The sequence below is a fragment of the Anopheles cruzii genome, chromosome 3 (assembly GCF_943734635.1).
Source record: "Anopheles cruzii chromosome 3, idAnoCruzAS_RS32_06, whole genome shotgun sequence".
Taxonomy (NCBI): domain Eukaryota; kingdom Metazoa; phylum Arthropoda; class Insecta; order Diptera; family Culicidae; genus Anopheles; species Anopheles cruzii.
The window spans coordinates 4,149,525-4,167,256 of record NC_069145.1 but is presented as its reverse complement, the minus strand read 5'-3'; the positions used below and the strand labels follow the sequence as shown (position 1 = coordinate 4,167,256).

Genomic DNA, 17,732 nt, shown 5'->3' with positions numbered 1-17,732 from the left:
CCCGTCCCGGTTCCGCACGGTAACGTTTGTCCGGGCGAGCCACTCGTACAGCGGAAACAGACCGCAGTCGCACACGAACGGATTGTACGTAAAGTCCACCGTCAGCGGCGTGGTACGGCCGGGCTGCACCTGGACCGCTTCGAGCAGCGCCAGATCGCGCGGTCGGACCGCCTCGAACCGGTTGCGCTCGAGATCGAGAAAGCGAAGCCGCGGCATGCAGCTCAGATTGAAGTTCAGCTCCGTCAGCAGATTGTCCCCGAGGTGGAGGTCCAGCAGCGCCGGCAGATCGCAAAACACACGCTTGTCGTTGAACTGCGAGATTTCGTTCTGCTCCAGGTGCAACTTGACCAGCTTCGTGAGGTTGCTGTTGACGAAGATATCGTGCAGATCGGCCGACAGCTCGGCCGACGTGTTGTCCGCGAACGCATTGGTCAGGTGCAGCTCCTGCAGGTTGACGAAGTTGGAAAAGACACGCGGATGGTGGTGATTGAACTCCTCGTCGTCGTACCGCGAGATGCTCAGGTTGTTGTGGTTCAGGATGAGCCGCCTCACGTTCGGTACGTGATGGTACGACTTGCCGCGGATCTCGCGAATGTGATTGTTGCTCATGTCCACGATCGTCAGGTTGGCGAGATCGTTCAGCGCCCCGAACACGTTCCAGGGCAGCTCGTCGACGAGGTTACCGTTGAAGATGAGCACCTCCGTCTGCGCCGGCAGGTGCTCCAGGACCAGCGTGTCCCGGAACCCGGTATCGGTGCAGTTGACCACGTACTGCGTCTGGTAGTTGTACATCTGATAGCCACAGCTACACTTGCCCCGGAACTCGCGACCACAATCGTCGGCCACGGTCAGGACGGGCAGCAGAACGGCCACAAGCACCGGAACCAGCCAGCGCTTTATCCTGAGCAGCTTTGCCATCTACAAGAAAATAAAAAAAGGAACAAAAGATGAGTGCTTCTTTATAGGAGACTTTATGGAATGGAACTACTGGAACTTTGAGAACAAGATTGGTTATGTTCCGAGTACGATACGTTAATTAGTTAATCAGTGTCCTTTCCCCCAATTGACCACACGGTTCCCAGTGAACTCCCCGCCGAGTGCAGCATGATTAGCGTCATAATGCTACACACCATTAGGGCTCGTGATTATTTCGTGTCCAATTATTGGCACTGGTTTTTGCGGCTCACGGACTCCAATCCGTCGGAAACGTAATTCCCACGGGCGGCCGCTATGCAATTGGGTTGTTTGCTGCACCAAATTGGTGCTGTGCTCAATTCAGGTTAATGGAGCCTCCCCGAGCCTCGATATCGAGCCATCGCGGCCAGGGAGTGCACAACTTCCGATCGGGAATGATGTAGCCTCCGCTAAAAGGCTTCTTAATCGTTTGTTTATTATCAATGTGTAATGGTTCCGTTTCCGGCCTACAGATACACTAGACAGCGCCATAACGCCAGCCAGGCAGAAGACAATTTTTTAACATGTTTTAACAACATTTTAACACAAAAATATTGTAACAAAGAAGCAACGCGCAGGACGAAGGCTAAGAAAGCGCTCCAAACGAGCTTAACGAATGAGAAACGGTACCAGGCCCCGGGTTTTGCCTGCCTCTTCCATAAACTCTGACGATGCTGGCATTGATTAATCAGTCAGCCCCGACCCGTTCCCGTCCCGAGTTTTATGCTAATGTATTGGATTAGCGCCGCAGATCCGCCAGGATCCGTCGACATAATTTATGCCACCGGGAACCGCACCTTTCGAGTGACCCCCGGAAACCGGGTCATCGATTCGGCAGCAGCAGCAGCGCGCTGTTTCGGTGCTGAATCGTTCGCGAGGGCACCACCGTACTGGCGTTGGTTCCCGCCAATCACCGACCAAAATGTAAATGCTCCGTGTGGACGCTGCTGCGCGCTGCTAATGAATTTTTGATCCCACATCAAACCGGGGCCGCTGTTTGGTCCCGCGAACCAGTTTGCTTTCATTTAACCGCGAATGTTTAACCAATTTCCGCGGGTTCTTAGAAATTGGCCTCGACCTCGGTGCTAGAAATATGTTCGTTCTCGTTCCCCGGCCGCCAAAAACGGCCGTGTCCTGCGAGAGTGGGTTTGGTTTTTAATTATCATCGTCGTCGTCGTCGTCGTCCTGGGGCCGAACACACATGTTATCCGACCACACGGCCGGGTTAATTAAAGTAACAATATCTCAATCCTCGAGCTTCGGGCAGGCACCGAGCACCGAGAGGTTTATTTTTCGGTCAACACACACACACACACACACAGGCCGGACCAGGGATGGTGAGCCAGACCGGCAGACGATGAGTTATAAAATAATTCAAAACGAGCCCTCCGAGCCGGCTCGAGTTATGTGCCCCAGAACCGTTCCGTTCCATCCCATGGCATGCCGTCTAATCCCAGGCTGCTGCTGCGACGGTCCGTCCGGGGCGTATGAAAATTCAAGAAAATTACTCATCGGACCCAGCTGCCAGCGCTAAACTTCTAAATTCTCCACAACGGTGGCCAATATGTGTACCGGCCGCTTCGCAACGAAACCGGGGGGCGGCCCGGAATTAGATTTTGGAAAGGCAGACCTTCGCTGATCACCAGAGCGAACGCAGCGGTACCGCCTCGGGGTCTAAGTTTATTAAAGTATATGGGAAGTTTAATTGGCAAAATTCGTTGCCGGGTCTCGGGGGGCCGATCAACGGTGGGGTACGGCACGGTGTGTGTGTGTGTGTTGGTACGGAACGGTACGCCATAATGATGTCGGGTAGTGCGATTTGCAGAAGTTGAGGCCCCTTGGCCCTATAGGGGGAGCCTCAGCATTGTGTGTCAATCCTTCGTCTCCGTGCCGGCACTCTAACACGAAGGAGGCTTTGATGTGAGGCCAAAGTTCATGCATTTTGGAGCAGGTTGCCTCGAAATCCGGACCGGTGCGAGCGAGCGTTTCCCGTTTCTGCGCCCGAGTGCGCCCAGCACGGTCCGTATCCTTCCGCAGCCCTAGCCGGCCGGACGGACTGGCTTCAATGTTTTCCTTTATCCTTTGGCCACTTTGTCACATCTTGTGCTTAGGCTTCATCAAATATCACTCCCGGTGCCGGTTATTGCTAACGGCACACCAGAGTGCTGTGGGTCCATTTATGCGTTTCGAGCATCGGGAAAAAGGCCCCCACCACTAGCGTAGCGAACGAGGATAACGCAAAGTGGTCCGAAAAAAGGATCATTTAGAAGCCCCGTTTTTGCGAGCCGTCGATGCCTATGGAGCCAACAGCCAAGAAAAAGGACGCGTGTCCCGATGTAAACCCGGCACACCCCGGGAAAGGGTTCGGCAGATTTGCATTTGCTGTGGACGTTGATCTACCACGCGCCGCCCCCCGATGGCTGGGCATCATCAGTTTTGTTCGCTCCCTTTTTACCGGCGACTCCGCGATCCGTATCTTCTAAAAGAAAGAAAGGACCCGATTAGGGTGTTTACTTTCGTTTGCCTTCGTTTTCCGGTCCTTATCCGTTTAGCTTTAGCCTTCTTAGATGCGGGCGCCGCTACTGCGATGGATGTTGCCGGCAAGTTTGGCTCAATTTTACTAGCTGACGACCCTTCTCGTTGCGTCGTAAGACAAACAGGTCTGTGGCTCGCTCAATTTGCTTCTATTTGGGTGTTACGCTTTTCGCCGTCTGAAAAGTTTATTGAAAATAATATTTGTATTGACCGATGGCCTGGGGGAATAGATAGAGGATGGTGGAAAATTAAGGTCTGGTTCGGGTTTGAGTTACGAATATATTCATCGTCACCCAGATTAAAGAGATTTCCCTCTTGTGGTGCACTTATATTGATTGTTCTCTTTTGCTACTTACACTAACCATGTTTTACGATAAAATAATATTTTTAATTAAATATTTTTTTTAACTTCGACAAGAGTAAAATGAAGTGTGAAACAATGACTGTTGAAAACTGTAGTTTGCGAGTAGAAAGCTCGGTCGTCGACGGTTACTAGATGAATTTCTTCTACAAATGGTCACTGACAGAATGCATCGAAGAGTCGTGTGGATAATTCAAAAAGGAAATTTCTGTAAGCTGTCATTTTGACAGCAGCAAGTGTGTCGGAAGTAGACTTTACTTTTAAGACAAAAATATCTATTTGAATCATTATAATTATCATTAAATGGTCTTTGAAAGCAAAATGTGTATTCTTAGACCACGTAAGCTATTATGTTGCAAAATTGTTAAAACAAAACAATGAATAAACTGTATGAGAAAATTGAAAATGAAATTTTGAAAACTTTTCCAACCCATTCCGGCGTCAAGGATCCAACAAGTCCTGCCAGTCCTAATTCAACTTGCAAAACGAATACGTTTGACCCTAAATCAGAGGATCGTAATCGTATTCGAATAGCCACTGACGCCTTTGTATCTCCCCTGGGAGCCCCTGGGGTCTTTACAGATTTGCAAATCCACAGAAAAATGTACCACCGAATGGTTTTCGGTGAAGGGAAAACCCACCCCCCGGGGGACAGAGAACCCCCGAACGACTGAAACGGCTTATTTCGTGTGCAGAACTTTGGCACCTTTTCCACGGCTAACGGGGTGCGATCGTCATGTTGTGCGAACTGCAAAAGTTCTGCTCTGCGCAAAACCCTGAAAACCCGTTGAGCTGAAGCTTGGTTCTGGGATCCGGATTACAAGGCGAAGTAACCGGTATCCTCTCCCCAGGTGGCCAAACACCGCCACCACGGGCCACGTTCGGTTTCCGGTTGAAAGTTTAATGAAATACCGGAACACAACAATGCCGCACAGCATCAGCCGCCGCCGCGCTTCCGGGTTTTCGGCGTTTCCGCTCCAGGGCGCAGCACGGGGCGCTGAAATGCTCCAGCAATTACAACCAACACTGTGTACCGTCTTTCGTTGAGCCTCGAGGAAACGTAGCGCCAACAACAACAGCACCCGAGGCACCGCTAGTCAAAGGATTCGCACCGAACACGAAGGCGGTCGCGGGTTCTGGTATTTAGCAATGCAAACTACACAAAATGTAAATGAAGAGAGAACTGTATGTCGGCGAGACGGACAACCGGTCGCCGGTGTTTGTCGGAAGGGTTGCCGGTTTCGAAAAAAAAAATTCACAACTCACCCAACTCAGCCACCGGCCCTGGATGCCTTTTCTATTTTCCCACCCGGACCGGGTGCGCCGCAGTATCATATCTTGGGCCTGGTCTAAGAAAGTTTGTGGTCAGAGTGTATTTTGTGTGTAGCTCCGGGGCGGGGGCCACGGGGGCTGACTTTTTCGGACACCGACTTTGGGACGTTCATTGTGCCTCAGTTTGTGGGTTTGTTTTATTTTGAGTCGAGGAGAAAGAAAAGAAAACCCCAAAAAAGCCGCCCGCCAGGAAACAAACAAAAGGAACAAGGAATAGCAGAAGAGATCTTCAGCCAGCCAAGAAACTGGAATAAAGTATCACCCACACCGGTGAGCGGAAATAAAAATAAAAAACTTTAGAGCCGCCATGCTGTGCTAGCGATGGAGGCGCATGGTGATTTCTACTCGTTCGGCGCCATTCGGCATTTAGCCCGTGTTGCGAAAGAGGTTTTCTGTTGTGGTTAGCCCCCATTTCGCGCTCAGTTCTTTGCCTCAGTCGGAAGGGTAATAAAAATTTGCCACAAGAACTTTGTGAGCCTGGGGGGGTGGCGTTAGAAAATGGGCCACCGTTGGTTGGGGCCGACAAAGCGTTAGGGGTCTCGACATGAAATTACCGGTCGGAAATTTGACTGAACGGAAATTAGATAGATTGAGGAGACAGAGAGAGCGTGCGCGGGTTTGAAGAAAATTCCCAAACACGGAGCGACGAATCGACGACGGACGGAGACAGTGGGTCGTGTTTGGCGGAACCACGGCTAACCTCTTTTTTGCGACACCCGGCCCAATCTGTTGCTTCTCGGCGTTGGCACGGCTGGCACTAGGATGGTTCAAACTTTTACGATGCTTCGATGCCACTTTGGTAAAATTTCAATCATTGCTTTCTCGGTGCTTTCCGGCATCGAAGCCGAAGCCAAACTAAATCAAGTAGTCAATGCTTCTAATTGCTAGTTGGTGGGTCTAGGTTGGGAATAGTTCTTTTTATTATTCGCTTAGTTTAAGTTGCTGCACTACGTTTAAAGTGAGACAAATTCATGCTGCAGTTTGTATTTAGTAAACACGTGTGTTTTGTACGAAAATATGCAATAATATGAAAATCGAAGCTTTAAAGCTCGACACCAACTTTTCTTTGGAAATTCAATTGCGTCCATCTTCGTGCGATTGCATCGTCACCTTGTTTCAGTCAAAGGAATCCAAGGAAGCTATGCTTCCCAATGACTGTCGCTAAAGATAGGTCTTTAAGCAGAACATGGGATTGGAAAATTAACACCCCAGTGTCAAAAAGTCCTCTAACCCCTTAAGGCACCAATTTACCGAAATCGAACCACGTTTTTGTTTTGCTCCTAAAATGGCCAAAAACTTCCCGTGTCATGATTTCACCACAATCGTAGTGTTACTTCCATTTTTTCGTGTCAACTCCCCTCTCTTCGTGGTGTGTGTGCGTAAAATATGCTTATAATATGCCAAGAGCCGAAACCATGAGCTCCCGATCCGTGACGCCGAACTTTTTTGCGGTGTGCCACAGAGCCGAAGAGAGAAAACTTTCGCTACGTTTTTCGGTTTGTTGCTGGGCCGACTTTTTTCTGCCACCAATGTTACTGACAGTTTCGGCGGGTGTGTCGCGTGACGAATGGATGCTTCGGTAATGACCCGTGTGGGTAGACGCCACGCGAACGGCAGGCGTTAGTCTTTTAATTTGCACAATTTACCGGAAACATTCGTGAAGCAGCAAAACATGCGCTAAAGCGTCGCAAAGCTTTAAAAAGCGCGTGCTGAACGGAAAAGCGGTTGCCGTCGCGGCAAGAATATTCAAACCTTGGCTGACAGATCGGAGCGGAACCCAAAAGCTGACGAGGAAAGAAAATCTCTGTCTTTCAGGACACTTCCAGCTCATGAATTCTAATCTATATTCATCAAGAGGCATCAACGGCGGGGTCGAGAATTGAGCTTTTTAAATGGCCCCACTGGCTGTGGCACGTAATTATCGCATTAATTTAAATTGCGTACGCCAAAACATTGTCTCGCTAGTCTGGACCTAATAAATAACTAACACCAGACAGCTCGCAGTGGCGCACCTTTTTCTTCGCTGGCGGCAACGATTTTCGGCAAACGATTTGTCCTTCCAATAAATAACGGAGGTCCACAACAATGGCAACCCGAAAGAACGGCGACCCAATCGTATTGCGTCACCCGTTCGGAAGTGTTTCCGGACCCATCCACGATCCCATCCGTCTATGCGAGGGTTTTAAATGATTTGTTTGACGGAAAAATTAACGAATTAAAATTACGAACGGCAATAAAAAAGGTTTTTTGGATGGCCACCAGCAAGAGGATGAACAGAAAAGGACACAACGGAACAGTTTACAGCGACGTAACGGTTCGGCGGTACTGTCGTTCGATCCGAACGGGGACCCTAATCACTTTAAGACGATAAACGGCTGCTGACGTAGAAGCTATTAAACGCCGGAGAAAACTTGCATTACTTAAATGGACTAAGGGTTGATTAAATGGCGCACGATCCAACGCAATACGTTAATGAAGTAAGCCCGTTAATCCGTCTAAAATGTGGATTTCACCATCTCCTTACTTTGTTTTAATTTGCAGTGAACTTCCTGCCTTTTTTTCTGTTGGCTGAATGAACAGCACTGCATCTTGAAAGGGGCAAGACAAGCGAGCTAAAAGAGCTGGAGAGCACTGGACAACATGAAAGCGATTCCGGTGCTCGCTGAGGTCTCACTCAAGAACCCCAGCACCAGTTAAGCCTCATTTCTGGAAGGCTCCTTGCGCTCTTCTAGGGCGCCATTTCAAATGACGAACTAAACTTTCACCATTTGAGGGCTGCAAGTGCAACCACTCAACCACCATCAAGACCGCCCAGACCATGCCCTGATGACCTGACGGAAAAGTGCCTCGGAAGGAGTCAAATGAGTGGCTCTACACGGTCGTGTGGTATGGCCGTGCCAGGACCCGGAGCGCGGCAATCACGACACACACAATGGTTCGCGTGTGCCCGCGCAAATCCGGAAGTAAATCTAAACATGAATGGTGCACACCCTCGGCGGCCCCGGAGGTGGCCCTTTCAAGTTTCCGGTCTGCCACCGCACCCGGTTGGGATTATAATTGAATTTTGTAGGGCCAAATTAATTTCCAGACTTGTTCTTAGGAACGGACCGGCAATTTACCGACTAGCAGCAGCGGTTCAGAGCGGTACCGTGTTGTTGCGGTGGGAAAATGGAAACGAATTAACAAATGTTCCGGAGCGAACGTGGTAGAGTGTGGCGGGCGGCGTTCTGTGTCCTGCGCGTCGGGCACTCTCGAATGTGTTGCGATTTAAGTGATTTATTCATTGCCCGTCCCGTGTTGCCACGGACCGGACACAAAGATTATGTTTTCATTGCACTTGCTTCCCTCTTCATCGTCGTCCTAGTACGGGCGCCAATTTCCAGCGCTACTTTGGATTATGTCTCGCTCCGTTTTCCGATGGCCACATCCTTCCAACCCGGTACCTCCCGAGGCGGTTTGTGTCGGGTGAATCCTTTCTCGCCGGTGTTGCTGCTGTAGCGACTTACGAGTAATTCAAAAGATAATAAATTTAATGTTTACCAGTCAGTGCCGCAAAGCAGCAAAGGCCTTAATGTCCGTAGATTAATTTTACCGTATACCATTAACCGGTGAGGGAAAACTGCCATTAGTTTGTGGTCGAAATTCCACTTCCTAAAAATGGGCGCTGCAATCTGCATTTGATGTACTCTTTGAGCTGTTGATATTCGATTGGGTTATCCCGGTAATGCCATTGTTAAAAGTACCTTCAATACCCGATCAAAAGCATTTTATGGCATTGGATTTTCTTCGGAAAAATGACAGACTTTTCGCTCTTGGAAATCGCCGGAAAAACGAGAGCTTTGAGCGACAATCACACTGAGGCCTCGTATCACAACAATCAATTTCTGTTGAACGATGGCAACATCATCAACATGAATGCTGAAGACAAAACACAATCGTTTCGGATGGCAACCCGTAATTGATGGGTCTCCTTCCTATTATGCTGCCATCTCGGAATCGGATTTCAAACCATATGATCATTCGCCATGCAACGCAAAACAAACGAAAGCGAACGAAAATACGAAACGAACCATAAAAATGATTCTTTGATTGCAACCCACCCCGTCGTGTGTGCATGTGCATGAGATAAAGGACGACGACTGGAACACGGCGCCGGAGGAAAATCGAAATAAACCTCCCAGAGGCGAGTCACCTGAGGACTAAATGCTCGGACCGAGTGACAGGGGGAAAGCAAACAGTTTTCGAGCGCATCGAGGGTTTTTGGGGGCAAAGTTTTCGGGCCCAACCGGGGCGGGTAAGTGGAAGCATAAGCCAGCGGGGTTTGTTGGAGCCGGGCTCTGCACAGAGACGACGAACGAAACACGGACACTGTTAACAGCACCGCTAGTGCATTGCTGGTCACCCGCGACACACTAATTGGACAGATGTGTCACCTCAGAGAGCTACAATCGCAGACTCAGGGTGCGTGAAAATGGCCCTGCGGCGAGCGAGGGAGTGAGCAGAGGAGGGCCCGTCACTATCATGGGGCGATCATGGCAACGAAGGGCAAGCGCAACCACTGCAGCGCAGTGCATCGCGTTCGGTAACTACTTTTGGTGGTCCATTCCGCCAACGGGATAGCTGTTTGTGTGGGTAGTTTCTTCTACAACGAAAAAACCCCACAGAAATTTAATGCTGCAATTCGAATGGCAATTGCATTCCGGATAATGTTTTCAATTTCATTCGCATCGCTTTTTTTTCGAATTCAATGCCAAATAGGGCACGTCGGGCGACCAAATGTTAATAGATTTTCAGTAGATCCGTTCCGATACAAGGATTAGTGCGCTGCCTTTATTTGCATTTCGTGCTGCTGGAAATAATTAAATCAATGAGTGTAGAGAACAAAAAAGTTTACCATTAGAGTTTATTTGCATAAAATGGAAAACGCTCGTGTTAATGATTGATGGCGATTTACGAACCAAATTAAACAATGCAATGTTGAGTGTGTCGATTCAGAAAGGCCATTTTTAAGGCTGCTAATCAAGTTTTGGAGCATTTTAAACCGGGACCGGCGTTTGTCGTTTGTACCCTTTGGAAACAAGGCCACCTTCAATCGACGTAGTACGGATGCGTAACTAGATCGTCGGAACCGCATCTTTGGGAATCAAATGACTTGCCCGCTACCATGGTTACTGTGACCCACGATAGCTTTTAACAGCGTAACCACTGACATCGGTAGATGAAAGTTCCAGAAGTTCATCCGATATCGTCTGTTTTGGCGGGGATCTCTCGTCTCTTATCTTTCGAAGACTCACGAAGCGAATTGTCAGAAAACCAAGAGACACCAAGGCACTAACTACATTCCATTCGATATGTAGCAAGCGGCGAAGACACGGAACGGCGGCGGAGTACGCAATTACATACACAGTTTTCTTCGATTGGCCCCGGCTGAGACCGAAGAGGTCATGCACGAATCGAAAAAACATTCAAATGATTCAAAGTGGATGAAGAACAGGGCACGAAAGTGGAATATGGTCAAGATGCAACATGCCCTGCTTGCAGCATCTCAACGGACTCCCCAAATTGGAAGCAGCCGTGTACCACATGTGTCCAAAACTGAAAACCTCAAACCTCCGTCTTTGCCTTCTTCCACTGTTGCATCCATTGCTCGGTACGTAGTCGACGGCAGCTGGCGATGTACATTTTTATCTACCCCTGCTAACTTGGGTATTCTTTTCAGCGACCAAGACGACTCTGGAGCACGTTCCGATAATACTGAGCATAGTAAGCGCAGAGCACTGGTGGCTGCCCACAGCGGGGTTCACTTTTGGTGACACTTTTGCTGCAAAATAATGACCAATTGGCAACTTTTTCATAGGATCCTCAGCATAGAAAAAACGGTCGGCCGCTAATGGAACGCACGCTGCTAATTTCCATTCAAGCAAATCCGATGGTGACGAAGGCTCGACAAATAAAATGCTCGTTCCGCAGACCACCGACCACAGCCCCCCAACATCATGCCCGTAGATGGGTTGTGGGTTGATCGCAAACATGAACGTTTGATGCCATTTGACCATTTCTCGCCTCCGAAGCAGCCACCGCTTGGAAGTGGTTTTCGTGGTAATGGTGGCCAACGGTGCGACGGTGTGCGTTTGGTTTCCCTCGCGCCAACCGGCTCGCCCACGGGGCCACCCCGCGACAGAGGTAACAGAAAAAAGGAGATGAAGATGAAATAGAAAAAAGGGCCGTCCATTGCACACACCGGTAATACGAGATGGCACCGCACAAACCGCTGCAAATGTGGTTCGCCGTGGAGCTACTTATGCTTGCATATGAACGCCTATTTACGTCAACCTCGCCAATGGACTTACCGTTTTGCAGGAACGCCTTAAGACACCGCCTCTGCAGAAGGGTTTCTTTCTTGCTCGACCACTTGACCGGTGCGATCTTTCGTTCGGGGTTTTTGTTTAATCCAAGCAGGCTCCACACACGACGAGGTGCGGTTTCCTTTCGACGATGGCGACTTCGATCTCACGAATTAGCGACCGAACAACAGCAACAGCAGTAGCATGGTACGCGCCCCGCAGGGGCTGAACGTCACGGAACCGTGTTTGTTTGCTTTTTTCGGTGAGCCACCCAATTGCTTGCGTTGGTTCCGAAAAACTCAGCAACCCGATTGCCCGGGGTGCTGCTAGCGAGCCAGAAATAGCTTTCACTGCGGTGGCAAGAATGAAATTATCTTCCGACCACACCACACACTGCCGTGACACTTATTTGTTTAAGCTCACAGAGGCGCAAACATAAATCGTTTTCGTTGCACAATTCATTTACATTCTATGCTCCAATGTTACGAGCGACGCTTAGATTGGGGTCTCCAGACCACAGTTATGCTGCACCTTGCCAGCACGGGAATCTGCACACCTTGCACACGTTTTGCAAGTCCGCATTAATGCACTTTCGGGGCGAGAATGACGCACACACGTACCGCACTAAGCTTATTTCCTTAGCCGTGCCCAAGAGCGAATTCAGGTTTCTAACCGCGAGCTTTGCGTTGCGCTGCTTACTTTCGAATGAAACACACACAGACGCCCGAAACTGACCGTTTACGCACGATCGCGGGTTCGCGTTTTCGAGTGCGTGGTTCCCGTCGCACGACTGTATGGGTGAAGCACACACTTCAGGTGAGCGCACACCAAATATCATCCGACACACCCGAACTGACCAAAGCAACAACCGATTTTGTACTGAAAACGCGTTCTCGGTGTGCGAGATTTCGAGGGATGCTGGCGATGCGTGCGCCATCTCGCTCACGCGCTGTATCCTTCGGAAACACGAACGCGGAACACGAAACACCTACACACCCGACTGGCGGCGGTGCGCAATCTTTCGGAGGCAGAAGCAGAAGAGAAAAACAAAACGCAGATGCCCGATTTATACGTTGCTTTATTGGTGAACAGTTATCACAAAGTATAAAGTGTGTTCTTACGAATGTAGTTGATGTTTATCGCGCGTTCTGGTGGCGGTGCGATAAATTCATACGTCGCTAACGGACCACATTTTTGTAAAGAAACGACAAACGAAACGGCGCGATTTTTGACGAAATCATAACGGCCCCGTTTGGCGACGAGCGTGTGGTGGCGCGATGTAAAGGGTTGTACTTTTTGCTTGCAACTAGTTTGAAGATTTTCATATAGCGAGCGATGGGCGGCTACTGGGATGCTACTGTCGCAATATACGTTTTTCTTTTGTCTAGTCTAAAACACTCTATCACACACGACACCAGCGTTACGAACAGATGAATGAAAGGTTCACTTCGTCGACATGATGTGATTGACGAAAGCGAAAGGCCAAAGGCTTCTCCATAGACACATCATTTAGTCCTTTTTCATTACCCTCCGCGAACATGATATATAAGCTTCATGCTTGTACTGTGCCTGTTTTACGTGCCCGTTTACTTTTTAGTGTAGAGTTTCTTACTGTTTCTCCTACCTCGGACGTCCGCCAGACGTCGTACTGTACATCTGTTTGCACTAGCTCCATAGTATAAAGGAAATGGTGCACGTGTTGATAAGTGTGGATAGTAATGGTACTAAGGTACGATCCTGGAAAGATTCTCACTGATGCGTCGATGTTTTACTTTGATTCCGTTAACTTCCTTTCTTCTCACTCGCTAGGCTATGTTTGACTTTCTATCTTGATATTCGTGACTTTCCGATCGTGCGAATTTATTCAAGACTTGCTTTGTTCTATAATTTACAGCTAGCCAAAAGTAGCATAACGACCAAACAGAACCCAGTCGTGCAAACTATTTAAGACTTATTTCAAATGTGCTGTATGGCGACTGCGATGGCGCATCGATATCCTGTTTTGTTCCTTTAAGACTATTTTGATATTTATGATAATGTAACTGTGGTTGCTGCTAAGCGATGCAAGAGCTTTTTCAAATGTGTCGTTATATGGCTTTTGATGTGGTTTTATTGTATTGTAACTTGTTGTGACCTGTTACGTGGGTTGGTGGTGTCACCGGTTCCACTAGACACGCTTCTGCCTCGCGCGGACCCGATGTGTTTCCCGCTGGGCTCATTTCGTTCCATTTCTATGTTTTTCCTTCTTCGGGACAGAAACAAAAAAATCCGGGAACCGGTAATGGGGAAGTAGATTATTGCAACTGATCTTAGACATCTAAAGTAACAACGTTCGAAGAGAAAACTACCGTTCTTTTGTCACAGACAAACTCACACACACAGACACACACACTCGCAAAACAGCACACTCCGAGATCCTTATGATTAACCTCAGCAAAGCTCAACCACACAGACACACAATCATACGAAAACAAATATCCGCGACTGGTGCTGTCGGTTGCCTCTTCAAGCGGTTTATTGTGTTTTTGTTTTCGAAAAAAAACTCATCCGATCGCCAAAGATGAATCTTTGGATGTATTTAGAGGACAAACAGTGTGAAAGCTTAAATTAGTAAACATGAAAATACCTCCGTTGGCAGTATTTTCCGATGAAAACAAAAGAGATACGCGCTGGATAAGCCTGAGCGTACCTAAAAGGAATTTCGTTTCCATTTCACATGACCGCTATCTGGGTCTCCCTATTAATTCGCCGTAAACCTGTACACTAATTTTTACACACACCGCACTTCGAGATCTCGTTGCGCTGCACATGGCCTGTATACCTGGGGTGGTGCTGAAGCAAGGGAACGAGTCACAGTCGCGCGAACTGCCAGCAAAAGGGCAACTCGGGCACACGTGTTATAACAAACGACAGCAACGACTCGTTCTCGTTCTTACAGCGACGACATGTTGTGCCGTCGTCCTTTTACTCGGCTTACGAGATTACAGATCTTGAGCGCCGGGCCCAGCTTGAGGCCCATGTACTTCATCATCATGTCGCTGTTCAACAGCAACAGCGCCTTGCCGTCAATTTCCTGCAAAAGACGAAAGCAATCCCGTGAACGAACGGACGATGCGCACCCGACAGCCCCGCCCGATGCTTACGTGCTTCCGGAACAGATCGGCATGAACGGCCAGGGCAGGATCCTGAACGGCGATGAACTGTATCACGTCCTCGATCGTCCAGTCGCTCGTCTGTCCCCGTGGCATCGCCGCCAGCAGCGGTGTGGTGGTCTGTGGGACGAAGGCAACCGGCGGCGGCGGAATGCCCGCTCCGCCAAGGTACTGAGCGGCACCGGTGCCCGCATAGGCAGCCGATGGTACGGTGGCGGTAGCAGCCACAGGATACGGTGCCGAAGTGGACGCTACCATAGGGATTAAAGCGACGGCTGGACCGAGCGTGCAAGCGGGTGGCGGAAGTAAACCCGGCGTCGAAGCGGGTGTGGTCATCAACGAAGCCACCGGCGGCTGGTGGTGATAGGGGACAGCAGCTGCAGCTGTAGGTGCGGCTGCTACTGCTGCTGTGGCTGCCGCTGCCGCCGGTGCCGGCATCGGCGATGGCACGGCAACGGCTGCCGTTGTGGGCTCGGCCACATTTGCACTTTGAACTTCCATCTTTACGATACTGTCACTAGCGTTGGCGGCGGGTTGTGATGTCGCTTTGTTTGGTCCACTGCTCACCGCCGGCTTACTGCTGGACGTTGAAGTAACTGTGGGCGGAATGGAAACAAATTTTAGAAGAATTTGAAACCAACAAAAAACACAACGGGACATACCACTCGGGTCAGTTTTGCTCTTCGCCGGTTTGGTGGACGATTTGGTGACATTTGGAGCCGTCGTCGTCGTCGTCGTCTTCGCGTTCGTCGCCGTTGTCGTTGTGACCGTGGAGCTGGCTTTGTTCGGCTGTGACGATGTTGCCGTGGTGCTGTGGCCACTCTCCTTCTTCGGTGGATCGTGCACAGTGGCCTGCGCCTTGGTCCGGCGCTTCGGCGATGGTGGTCGATCGGCCTTGCTTGTGCTTTCTTTGGGTACCGCCGGTTCCTTTTCGTCTCCACCACCGGGGGCACTGCGCCCGGTAGCGGACGCTTTCGGTGAGGAGGCGGCAAGATTTGGCGGTGGGCTGGCCGCTGCGGTTGCCCGGGGTTCCGTCTTAATGGAGCGCTTCAGGGGCGGTGACACAAGCATACACTCCTCGCACTGCTCCGGACCCGGCTCGAGTGTGATCAGACGCGGGCAGGCTTGGCACGCGGTGCACAGCACTTCCAGAAACTCCGACACACCCGCGTTACCCTTCTGCTTGATGTAGGTCGGTATTTTGACGGTAAAGTTTTTACCCGCCGCCGTGACGATATGCACTTCCCCGTCGAGGCCGAATAGCAGGGGCGACAGTTGCGAGTGGTCACGCGAGGCGGCCAGTACCTCCTGCAGGCACAGCTTGGCCAGCGTCTGGTGGTTCGGGGCCGTCACCATCGACGGGAGCTTCGAGCTGTTGACGTACGGACCGCCTCGGCAACGGCTGTGAAAGTGGGCCGTCACGAGCACCGCCGGTTGCATCGTGTCCGGCTCGGTGACCATCGCGAACGAGTGCCGGCCCTGCTTCGACCGATTACCGCTGCCGTCGAGCTTGTTCTTCTGGCCCGGCGGTTGCATCGGGTGGCAGCTTTTGGCGCACCATCCCACCGGGAAGATATCGCGCGAATCGTACCGGCACCAGTAATCGAACGCTCCGCGCCACCCGTCGAACGTGACGTGGATCTGATCGTCGCGAACCTCGTTCACCGTCGCGCAGCAAATGAGCTGCGGGTTTTTCTTGTCCACCGCCTCCAGCTTTTGACCGATCTGGAACAGATTGCACTTCGGGGTGGGCGGTTCCTGGACAAAGATGTAGCTCGGTGCCATCACCGCACCGTTGAGCGTTTTCGACAGAAACGTCGGCCAGCTGCTCGCGTTCAGCCGAAAGCCGAGCGGCGGCTTAAGCATCTCGCCCGATTCCTCGCAGTGGCCGATCGTATGGATTTCGTTCGAATCCACCAGCCGCCAGAAGTCGTTCTTGTTGTCCCCGCCATCGAGGCGTAACCGGAGCCGTGAACCCAGCACACCGACGACGGTCGCAATACACGTGGCGGTGACATTGCGCGGGTCCAGAGCCTCCAGCTTCATGCCGATCTTAAACTCGTTCTTTGGTGGCACCACGGCCTGCTTGAAACACTCGGCCGGAGCCGGCACGCTGCCCGACTCGCGCAGGTACTCCGTCCAATCGAACACGTGGAAGCTCTCGTACTGGAACGCTCCGGCTTGTGTCGTGGTCACGGGGCTAACCCGTGCCCCCGATCCGCCGCCGCCGCTGCCGTTACCACCGGCAGACCCATCGCCGGGCGCAGACCCGGCCGGCGAGCTTCCTCCATTGCTTTTGCGTCCATTCGCACTTCCGTTACTGTTGCCGATGTTACTGTTGTTGTTGTTGTTGTTGTGGTTGGTGCTGTTGTTATTGTTGGCGGTCGTTTTCAGTACGTCCAGCGGTGGTGGTACCAACCCGGCCGTACCTTTTTTCATTTCCTTTTTCATACAAAAGGTAGAGCAGAAGGACGAGTTTGGAGCGTTCGGTCGGACCACGTTTTCGCACTGGACGCAGGTACCCTTGCCGCACGCCTTCCGGTAGTCGGCGATGCACGCCTCGGAGCAAAATTCCTTATTACCGCTCTGCGTCGGCAGCACGTACTTGAGCGGGTTCTTCGTTTCGAGGCACAGGGCACAAGCGGTCGCCACCACACCGTTGCTCTTCTTGTGGACGATGCAGTTACTGGTGGTGATGCAACTGTCCAGGGGAAGAAGGCTAAAATTTGCTATATCGGTGCTGCTGGAGACCACGGACGCAGGCGTTCCGCCTGATGGACGCTTCAACGGTCGACTAAAAGTGCCCGAGGTGCTGCTAGTGCTGCTGCTACTAGCAGCCGTCGTAGTCGGAATGTTTGCTTTACCACTAACGCTGTCGCTCGGCTCGGTACAATCGATCGTACTCGAACCCACGGCGGGGCCTAGGGTGGTAGTGTCACCGTTGCCACTGGTGGTGCTGGTCGCTGGAGCAGCGATTGACGTGGATGCTTCTTCACCCGCTTCGCTGTTCTGTTCCGCAGAGGGATTTTCGCCCTGCTCAACAGCATCTGACAT

The 17,732-nt window shown here is 50.8% G+C and overlaps 2 protein-coding genes across 2 annotated transcripts in view; both read right to left on the bottom strand.

Annotated features, from left to right (window-relative positions):
- Positions 1-13,201, bottom strand: part of LOC128275078 (trophoblast glycoprotein) — a 14,939-nt gene extending 1,738 nt beyond the window's left edge. Inside the window, exons 1-2 of the mRNA XM_053013461.1 lie at positions 13,151-13,201; positions 2-918 (exon numbers count right to left, since the gene is read on the bottom strand). Coding sequence (XP_052869421.1) covers positions 2-918; positions 13,151-13,201 — 968 coding nt within the window. The remainder of the gene's footprint in view (position 1; positions 919-13,150) is intronic.
- LOC128275070 (polycomb protein Scm) lies at positions 12,659-17,732 on the bottom strand. The gene is made up of 4 exons (XM_053013450.1): positions 17,433-17,732; positions 15,341-17,345; positions 14,670-15,274; positions 12,659-14,599 (listed from the first exon to the last, which is right to left on the bottom strand). The coding sequence occupies exons 1-4, from the start codon at positions 17,730-17,732 to the stop codon at positions 14,459-14,461; spliced, it is 3,051 nt and encodes a 1,016-aa protein (XP_052869410.1). The 3' UTR covers positions 12,659-14,458.

Excerpts from the sequence above, each read along its gene's own strand:
- LOC128275070 (XM_053013450.1), bottom strand. The coding sequence starts at position 17,732 with ATGTCAGATGCTGTTGAGCAGGGCGAAAATCCCTCTGCGGAACAGAAC. Across the intron at positions 17,346-17,432 it reads CAGGCGGAACGCCTGCGTCC|AAGAGCAACGGTGTGGTGGC; the intron begins GTGGTCTCCAGC and ends ATCGTCCACAAG. Across the intron at positions 15,275-15,340 it reads GAGCAAAACTGACCCGAGTG|TTACTTCAACGTCCAGCAGT; the intron begins GTATGTCCCGTT and ends TTCCGCCCACAG.